The following is a 10,618-nucleotide window of genomic DNA, read 5'->3' as shown; positions in this document are numbered from 1 at the left end:
GTGCAGTTTTCTTTAGAGTTTCAAGTGCAGATTTTAGTTAACATTTCAAGTGCAGAATTTAGTTAACATTCAAGTGCAGTTTCGTTAAGCTCATAGTGCAGTTTTGTTTAGCACAGTATGCAGATTCCTGTTAGATTAACATGCAGAATTTTGGTTAGCATATTATGCAGTTTTATTGGGCAATCCAGTACAGTTTTATTAAGTGTTTCCATACAATTCTATTAAGCATTTCAGTGCAGTGTTATTAAACATTTTAGTGCAGTTTTGTATGGGATATTCTTTTATTAAAAGTATTAACAAGTATAAGAAAGATAAAGAAAAGAAAGAAAAGGCCAAGGCCTTAAGTAGATCCCAAACTCAAGACTTTAGGGATTTTTGGCACACAAGGTGCTTATTAAAATGCCAAGGCATTTAAAGAATTATTTAAGATAATAAGTATTTTACTTTATTTAAGAGGCTAGTACCCGACTTCCGAGATTGTCCTTAAACAAATCCATGTGTCCAATTCCAAGGTCTTGGCCCTGGTAGACCGAGGTCTACTCTTTTAGGATTGGTGGCTCGCTACCCCAACCTATTAGGGAACGCGCATAAGATGGTACTACGCCTGGGCCCAAGAAGAAAGTTTATTATTATTTTGAAGTATTATAAGTATAAGTTTTTGAACAAGTAAAACAAGTTTCACACAAGTATAAAAGTGTTAAAGTAAAAGTTTTAAACAAGTGGAATAAAAGAATAAGTTTAGAACAAATGAAATAAGTTTCATTTTGTTTTAAAAGCAGCAAGTTGAGTTTTCTTTTATGCTAGCATGTTATTTAGATTAGCTTACTGTTCTTTGCTATTTTCTGAGCATGAGTAGCTTTATATGTTTAGCATTTCAGCCTGTTTGATTCTTTTATTATTAGATGAGCATGAGTAGTCTTCAGTAAGTAATCAGTTAGATCATGTTATAGATATATGTACATGCATATCGAGATTTTATGAGTTAGATAACGCTTACTAAGTATTTTTCTTATAGATTGCATTTCCTCTTGCTGCAGATAAAGGAAGACGACAAGGTGGCGCGGATGATGTGTGATGCCAGGCCTATGAAAGTCTTGGGACTAGAAAGGAGTTCCTTTAGTCTTCTTTCCTTATTCTTTTTTTAGTTTCCGCATTTTAGTTATTGTAAACATTTGAGACTGTACTTTACACTCCGTGTCATTCGAGTTTATTCTTGTTCTAGGTTGCATGTAGGATGAGTTCAGTTTAGTAAGTAGATATTTGTGTGTTTGATACTTATTTAACTGCGTGGGTGTTTGATAAATGTTCCAGCCACCTGTGGCTAATGTATACTATGTTTGTATCCCGGTTTATGGTCACCGGTACAGGGGAGACTCTGCCGAAATTTTTCAGTAGAGACTCTTCGTGGTTTCGATCATACCGGTTAAGTAGAGTCAGTAGTTAAGTAACGGTCACCTTAGAGAGTAGTATAGTATAGTAAGAAGGGTAATCGTTACAGAACTGGTGTTACTTGAATATTAAGACATTTTGGAGGAATGTTCTTAGAGTGCAGTATTATAGAACACAAGGTGTCTATTCATTTTTTCTTGTCAACAACTATATTACAACAACTATATTCCAATGAATACTCTACAACAACTATATTAATTGACCAAGAATAGTACATTAATTAAAAAATACAATAATAAAAAAATACATTAATTAAAAAGTATAATAATCAAATATTACATTAATTGAAAAGTACAATAATTAAAAATTACATATTCTATCTCCTTTGTCATTTGCGAAGTGTTTTTTGAAAGGATTATGTATTCCTGTAGTTGAACTAATTTGGCTAAGGTAGCTTTTGCTTTCATCTTGGCTGCGTTTACTTTCATCTCCTTAAGTTTGAGTTATTTTTTTTTCATTTCTACTTCAGCTATTTTTCTGCTTTATACTCAGTAAACTTTGCAAACATATTGTCCAAATTTATTGTCATACCTTCAATGTTTGATTTTATTTTGTCTGTTCCCTTTTTCTTTGTTGCCTTTTGACCCGTTGGATGAGTTTCTTCTTCATTTAGGTTTACATGTAGACTCATATTTTGGTTAGATAAGGTGTTGCTTGCCCTCGACTCTGAGGTCCTTGCATTCTTCGTGCCAACAAAATGATCAACAGATTGTGGAGTAAACATTAGACGGTCTTTTACGATTTTCCATACATGCTCGAGATTAAATGCAATGTTGTAATTTTTCTGATGATATTTTTTATATGTAAGTCACAATATGTCCTTATCACTATGACCGCTATGATACGCACTATAAACACTATTGTAATTTACGTTCAAGTGATATATCTTTTTTGTATGGTATTGTGCCAGTGTGATCGTATAACACTAGCAATTCCATTAGGTGTACCTAGAGGACGATTTTCATTGTAGTAGCTTGTAATATGTCCCCAAAAAGCATCCACCTTCTGATCATTGTCGATGATTAGATCATCACTGATAGTAACAAATGATTTTGCTAAAATCTCGTCTTCAACCTTACGCCATGTCGACCGCTTTCTTCTACTCGCAGCGTCAAAATCCGCCTTCTCCAAATTTACGAGTTCAATTGGGGATTCATGGTCAAATAGTTGAGTCTCTGGAACAAAAGTCGAAGTAAACAATTCATTTTCCACTGGAGATGTAAAAGGCATACCTGTTGCATGTGAATTAGATGGATAATTTTATGTATATGGATTATGTGAATAATTTGGTGGATATGAACCATATGAATTTGGTGGATATGGATTATGTGAATAATCTGGTGGATATAGAAAATATGAAAAATTTGGTGGAATTTGTGAATTTTGAGAAGAATTTTCTTTCGATAATTTTTGGGAATTCACAAAATTTCTAAAAAAATCTTGGTTATTTTCATCTATTTTGGAGGAAAATAGGAGATGTTTAGAGGGATTTTGGTGTTTGAAAGAGATAAATATTTATATATGAAATTTTATTTTTTTTTAAACTATCCATTGAAAAAGCCGTTAAAAAAAATTAAAACTATTTGTTAAAAGATTTAAACTATCTGTTTGAAAGATTTTTTTTTTTAATTTTTATTTTTTTTAATAGAATATATATATATATATATTAATAAAAAATAATTTTGACTCATGTGGGGTGACCAGCCTTGTGTCCACAGGAGTGTAATCGAGTCGAGTTAAGTCGCACTCTTGAATATTTGAGTTTGAGTTGTTTATAATCGAGCCGAGCTCGAGCTTTATTTAACGAATATATTCATGTCTCACGAGTTTATTCGAGCTTTTATCGAACCTAAAAGAGATAATAAATATAAATTATAAATTTAAATATTTATTAAAAACTAAATTATATATTTAGAGAAAATTATAATATTCTTATTAAAATTTATAATTTTATTCTAATAAATAAATTTAATATATTTATCTATATTTTTCATAAGTAGAATATAAAATCTATAAATTCAATATTAAAATTATTATTATTTTATTTAAAAGTTGATTCATAAATTTACTAACGAACATATTCACGAGCTAACGAGTCGAGTATTATAAAACTTGAGCTTGATTTATTTATTTTAACGAGTCTGATAATTAAACAAGATCAAATGAACTTTTAGCGAATCGAGATTCGAATATCTCATAAAATTTAATTGATTTACACCTCTACGCCCACCCCATCCATAGACACATGAAAAAAAAAAAAAAATAAATAAATCATTGAACGAGTTCAATATTTGGTGGTCCCATGATCCTTATAACACCTTCGTGTATTGGTTATTGGTTTTAACATTCCCATGAACATTATAAGATCTTATTAATTGTTAAATGTGGATACTCTTAGAAATGATGAAACGTAAGTGCATCTTTTTAAAAATTCGACAATTTTAACGGCACCTTTGGGGAGCCAAAACACTCAGATTAATTTAGCCCGAATAATTGACAGATAATGCAGCGGCGGCGTGACGGTGATTATCAGTTTGGTAAGATGCTGAATAAATCTAGATTTATTTTAAAGAGTAATATCTTAAAGGAGTAATTTAAACGTGTCTATTTTTTTAAATCGTATCATTCATTGAAATGACCATAAATATCCAAGACCAAACTTTGCTCGACTGTAAAAATTTCTATAAATAATGTTTCATAAAAAGTATATTCCACCTAAGCGAGTTTGTACAATGTGTTCCCGTCAAACTTAATTACATCCTCATCCGTTCACGGGAACAGAACAAACTTCTTCATATATTTTCATGTTCCATGTTCATCCCGGCCCCCGCGGGCTGGATCAACCGATTAAGACGTGGCATCCTTGTACAATGAGTTATAGGGTCGAAGGTCCACGGACGCACACTGGATGAATAATCTGGGCCGGCTGTATTAAATTTCGGAGACACCACGTTTTATCCGGGCCAGCATTCACTGCTGATTTACTTCCTCCTAAGATCTCTGTGGGATCAGATCTAGAAAGCCGTTGGACGACGAGACCCACCTTTTGCACAATGTTCCATGTTCATCCCATGTCGGCCTTGGTACATGTACCAGGCCGCGACCAATAATGCCTCTGTGCTTTGTCTTATTGAATTCCTTTCTTTATATTTTGGTTAAAATAAAGTGTTGATTTCTTAATTCCGCTAGAAGCAGTTTTGGTTTGCTAGGAAGCTCATTCTCTCTGCTAAATTATTTCTCTCTATTGATCACCGCGTCCCCACGCCCAATGACCGCGAATCAACCGACTGACACTACGGCCGTGGACCCATCCTACTCAGCAAGTAATTATTAAGCATGCTTGAAAGCAACTTATGACCATGCTGCTTGATCTCATCCTTATTTCAATCGAAATTACTGCAGTAGAATTATGCCGACGGTAACGCATTTCTCTCTATTTAAGCACTACCTCTGTTCCATTTCTTTCCATCATCCAAACCATGACGACCAGTAGGTTCTTAGCCATCGTCTGCACCGTGGCCGTGCTGCTGCTCGGTGCCTCCGGCGAGCAATGCGGGGTTCAGAACGACGGTGCTCTGTGCCCTAACGGTCTCTGCTGCAGCGCGTACGGCTGGTGCGGCAACGTGGCGGCTTACTGCTGCAATGATTGTCAGAGCCAATGCAACTGCTCCTCCCCTTCACCTCCAACGCCCACCCCTCCATCTCCTGGCGGCGGGGTGGCAGACATCATCAATGCCACCCTGTTCGAAGAAATGCTGAAGAATAGAGACAACGATGGCTGCCCTGCAAAGGGTTTCTACACATACAACTCCTTCACTGGATTCGGGACGACCGGTTACATGGAGACCCGGAAGCGGGAGATTGCTGCCTTCCTGGCCCAGACTTCTCAAGAGACTACTGGTTAGTAGCACGGTGCCAAGCATAACTATTGGTTAAAATGGAAAACAAATTTTTGTTCGATTTCTTCATAATTTTATCTCTAATTATTTCCTATTTTGTGATTTTTTTTTTTTACTACTATCAATATCGTGCTCCATTTTGATGGGCTCTCAGGTTGGTGGGCAGGCCAGCCATATGCTTGGGGTTATTGCTTCAAAGAAGAAAAATATCCCCCTTCTAATTACTGCGTCTACAGCAATGTATGGCCGTGCGTCAAGGGACAAAGTTACCACGGCCGTGGTCCGATTCAACTCAGCTAGTAATTTTCCCATCCTTATTTTTATAATTTTCAAATAACACACTCATACTTTTGGAATATAAATAAATAAACCGTAATTAACGTCTCCTTTGAGCAGCAATTACAATTATGGCCCTGCCGGGGAAGCTCTAGGGTTGGACCTCCTCAGCAACGCAGACTTGGTCGCTAATGACACATTGGTCTCCTTTAAAACGGCCATTTGGTTCTGGATGACCCCGCAGTATAATAAACCCTCGGCACATGATGTGATAATTGGGCTATGGAACCCGTCTGCTAACGATCTAATGGCTGGAAGACTTCCCGGGTACGGTGTCATCACCAATATCATTAATGGAGGCATTGAGTGCGGGAACGGTTTCAATCTAGCGTGTTTCAACCGTATTCAATACTATAAGAGTGCGTTTGGTTCGGAATTATTCTTGATAATTTTGGTTATCCATCCAAGGTTATCAACAAAAATCTTGTTTGGTTTAGGTATTCGATGATTCCCAAGTAATATTTCATGTCCGACACGTCAGCAAAAGGGTCATGCAGCCCGGAATCAGAAAACTTCAGAAAACTAAGGTTTTTGTTGATTCCGGGGTTAACGAATTTTTTTTACCAAAAATATCCTTCGATAAGAAAAAACATGAAAAAAGAGAAAAAAATGTAAAAAAAATAAAAAAATGTTTTAAAAATTTTATTTTTTTTAAATAAATAATTTTAAAAAATAAAAAAATAAAAATTTTAAAAATAAAAAATAAAAATTTTAAAAATGTTAAAAAATGTTAAAATTTTAAAAATTTAAAAAAAAATTAAATTTTTTTAAAAAAAATTATAAAATTTTAAAATTTTAAAAAAATTAAAAAAATTAAAAAAAAAATAAAAATAAAAATAAAATAAATAAATAAAAATTAAATTTTAAAAAATGTAAAAAAATAAAAAAAATATAAATATAAATAATATAAAAATATAAAAACATTAAAAAATAAAAAAACACATAAAAAAGTAAAAAAATATACAAGAAAAAGAAAAGTAAAAAAAATATTAAAAAATAAATAAATAAATAAATAATAATAATAATAATAAATAAATAAATAATAATAATAATAATAATATTATGTATAGTTGGTTTTGTAACTGATGGTAATACGGTAAAATATTAAACTAGGGTATTCATTAAAACCTTCAAACAAACAAGTTTTTGTTGCATTACCTAAGTTGAACCAAACAACATTTGGTTATGTTTTATTCCCTATAACTTTGGTTATGTGATTACCTGGTAATCACATGACCAAGGTTATACATGATGACTTGAACCAAACGCACCCTAAGAGATACTGCGACTTACTCGGGGTGGGTTACGGCGATAATCTAGACTGCTATAGTCAGACACCTTTTGATGTTGGTGTTAGCCGCGCGGAGTTTCAACAAGTAGAGACCTTTTAAAACTATAACGCTAGAAAATGGCGATATCTAGTAACGAACAAACTGTGCCTCTGATGCATGTGGTGGTTATTATGCTAGCTAATGATTTAATCAATGTTAATGAAGTTGATGAAGAAGTTTGGTAATGTGTTGAGAGTATTAAATATGTCATTTGTACTTTTGTGTCGTGAGTTTCTTTGTTTCCGGATCTTCAAGCACTTTTGCAACTGATCTTACGCTTCGGTTTTCTCCTTTTAATAAGAATTCAGGCTTCGACCTTTTTAGACTTCGATGCCTTACAATCGGTCTTCCAACTTGCAAAGAATTCTCCTTGCTAAGAATTTAACTCTTGATTTTCTTGGACTTTTCCCATCTTGCATCTAGTCTCCAAATCTACAAAGATTTTTCCTACACACAATTATCATATAAATGAGATTCATATTTTTATCTAAACTTAAATACTCGTCAAATATTAAAATTTTACATCCAAGATATGATTGGACAATGATTTGGACATACACCGATTTTCTTTACTTTGTCCCAAACTGTCACGGATGATTTCTCATTCATAATCCGATACAAATCAAATTTCACACATGAAATTCCAAACATGATGACTCAGGCTCTAACACTCATTGTTGAAATCGTGCAACAATTATGACAAATATATTAAGTAATCAAAAAGAAAAATGAGAGGAAATAATGTAAAGATTTACGTGGTTCAATGATGTACCTGCATCCATGAAAACCACAATAGTTTTTTACTAAATAATAAATTAGGGTTTCATTTTTGTATTTATACAACTCTAAACGTATAAAAGTGTTTGACTCAAATAATCCTATATCATTCACATCCCCAACTAACGAGCGTTCCTTTGTCAACTAGATATTATTTGACCTGTACAAATGATCTAAACGAATATAATATATATTACATGTCATATGTGCGTCGATATACTCTCATTGTGAATTAATGTATTATGATAAGATAAGACATGCGATTGCAAATTCGAGCTAGTAATAATTTTTTATGCTCAAAATATTTCTTTTTATTTTTTATTGGTCAATTTTGTAAGTACCCATAATTTTGATATGATCAATCAAGTCAGAGTTAAGTCATGTTGTCTTTTGATGCATTGTATCTAAGTGTGCAGGAACTTAGAATGACAAGAAGTTGAGTGAAAGACACAGCTAACGAGAAGGATGACACGGGAGAGAGTCGACAAACTTGGTGTGTGTGAGGCTCGAGGCACAATGGAAGAGTACGCTGATGGATGAGAAGGAGGCTCAGAATGTTTCTGAGGGACGAGAAGTCGGAGCAGAAGGTTGCTCGAAAAGACCGAAAAATGGGTTCGGGTGAGCCCTATTCCGGATGGACGAAATCACTCAAACGAGTAGAGTCTGTTGGTGCAAGAAGCATCCGATGATTGACCGTTGTTTTGATAATGGCAAAGGAATTCAAAGTTAAGTTGTGTTGTGATCTAATGCACTTGATTGTGTGTTTCAGGAAAGTCCTAGCTGCGGTTAGGCATGTGGAAAACCCTAGGGGGTGGTAACCCTAGGTCATAGGGGGTGGTAACCCTATGCGGAAAGTCTTGGCGGGTCGAGAGCTTCAGGCAAAAGTCCTAGGGGGTAACCCTAGGTGGAAAGTCCTAGTGTCGTGAACCAGGTGAAAAACTGGACCAGCCGGGAAGCGAAAGTCCAGCAGAAAGTCCGGAAGTCTCGAACGCTAAGCAAAAGTCCAGTCGATCTAGAGGATCACACTGGCATCAGGTAAATCTCCTGAGTAGAGTAGATGAGGACGCGCTCCCTGTAGAGGGAACAGTAGGCGTCGGGTCAACCTAGGATTTCCGGTAGGAAATCCGAAGTCAGACCCGGACAGTCCAACGACTGTCAAGTAGATTTATCATATTATTTATGTGCTAACTTTGTTTTGCATGGTTTGTGTTTGGGACTAACACAATTTGCAGGAACAAAGGAGCAACTTAGACCTCGGATGAATAGGGTCCGAGGCGCCTCCATGAGGCTTGGAGGCGCCTCGAGTACTAGCCGAAGCCAACTGTCCAGAGACGCTGGTTCGGAACCTAGGGCGACTCCTACTCCAAGGCCCACGCTCGTTGAGCATTTACGGTGGGTAACAACTATAATTCGTAAAATCTATTACAAGCTAAGTACAAATTAACTATAAATGAACTTTATACCGACAATAGCAAAATGGAAATTGAAGCTTCGGGTCGTCGGGATGTTGTTGCAGCACTTCGGGATCATCTCGTAGGCAGCTTGCAGCATGAGGATTGCTTAGAATTCGTTGTATCAAGCTGCTGGTTGAAATCCCTTTTTAAACAGTGTTGGAGGCGCCTCCAAGCCAGTCCGAGGCACCTCCAGGCCGCCGAGTCGCACGCGTGATCAGCTCTGATCTGGTCGCACCTTATCCCACTGAACGCGCCTCTAAGCTTGTGCGTTCTTTATTTTATTCCGCTGCTTTAGAACTCGATAGTTTTACGAATTCGAAAATAGTGAAAGCCACGAGCACTATTCACCCCCCCCCCCCCCTCTAGCGCTTTCGATCCAACAAACAATAAAAATAAAACTAGATTCTAAATAAACTAAATTAAAAATAAAATTAAATTCAAATTAAATTAAAATAAAATAAATTTAAAATTAACAATAAATTAAATTAAAATCAAATTAAATTAAATTAAATTAAATTAAATTTAATTAAAATAAAATTAATAATAAAATCAAATTCAAATTAAAATTAAATTCAAACTAAATCAAATTAAAATCCAAAGGATTTAGATTATACGAAATGGATGTCAAGTCAGCTTTTTGAATGGATTTATTAAAGAAGAGGTATATGTAGGTCAACCCCCAGGTTTTGAGAACTTAGATCATCCAAACCATGTATTTAGATTAAAAAATGCCTTATATGGACTAAAACAAGCACCTAGGGCATGGTATGAACGATTATCTAATTACCTAATATCCAAGGGCTTTAACCAAGGTCAAATAGACTAGACTCTATTCGTCAAAACCATAGAAAAAGACATTTTTGTTGCCCAAATCTATGTTGACGACATAATTTTTGGCTCAACCAACACTAAACTGTTAAAAGAATTTGTTAATTTAATGGAAAACGAATTTGAGATGAGTTTGATGGGGGAACTCAATTTTTTCTTAGGTTTACAAATTAAACAAACCAAAGATGGAATCTACATTTACCAAACCCAATATGTTAAAGAACTAATTAAAAAATTTGGCATGGAAAACTCAAAAATCATAAATACTCCAATGGCAACAAATAGCAACATTGATTCTGACCCAGATGGAAAACCAGTAGACCCAAAATACTATAGAAGTATAATAGGTAGTCTACTCTACCTAACTGCAAGTCGGCCCGATATTTTATTTGCAGTAGGTATGTGCGCAAGATACCAATCCTATGCAAAAGAGTCACACCTAACATATGTTAAAAGAATACTTAGGTACATTAAGGGCACCCTAAATGTAGGACTTTGGTACCCTAGAACTTGCGCCCTTGACCTTTTTGGCTATTCTGATTCA

The 10,618-nt window shown here is 34.9% G+C and overlaps 1 protein-coding gene across 1 annotated transcript; it reads left to right on the top strand.

The window, feature by feature from the left end:
• Positions 1-4,922: 4,922 nt before the first annotated feature.
• Positions 4,923-6,148, top strand: LOC122038134 (chitinase 2-like). Its single transcript, XM_042597743.1, has 3 exons — positions 4,923-5,349; positions 5,503-5,647; positions 5,745-6,148. The coding sequence occupies exons 1-3, from the start codon at positions 4,929-4,931 to the stop codon at positions 6,130-6,132; spliced, it is 954 nt and encodes a 317-aa protein (XP_042453677.1). The 5' UTR covers positions 4,923-4,928; the 3' UTR covers positions 6,133-6,148.
• Positions 6,149-10,618: the final 4,470 nt, after the last annotated feature.

This window comes from Zingiber officinale, chromosome 1A (genome assembly GCF_018446385.1).
Source record: "Zingiber officinale cultivar Zhangliang chromosome 1A, Zo_v1.1, whole genome shotgun sequence".
NCBI classification, from domain to species: domain Eukaryota; kingdom Viridiplantae; phylum Streptophyta; class Magnoliopsida; order Zingiberales; family Zingiberaceae; genus Zingiber; species Zingiber officinale.
The sequence above is the reverse complement of the archived record's forward strand: the minus strand, read 5'-3'. Positions and strand labels throughout refer to the sequence as shown.

What these genes read in the sequence shown, in the direction of transcription:
- LOC122038134 (XM_042597743.1), top strand. Translation starts at nt 4,929, where the DNA reads ATGACGACCAGTAGGTTCTTAGCCATCGTCTGCACCGTGGCCGTGCTG. An exon ending in GACTTCTCAAGAGACTACTG is followed by an intron (nt 5,350 to 5,502) that starts GTTAGTAGCACG and finishes ATGGGCTCTCAG; the next exon opens with GTTGGTGGGCAGGCCAGCCA. An exon ending in GGTCCGATTCAACTCAGCTA is followed by an intron (nt 5,648 to 5,744) that starts GTAATTTTCCCA and finishes TCCTTTGAGCAG; the next exon opens with CAATTACAATTATGGCCCTG.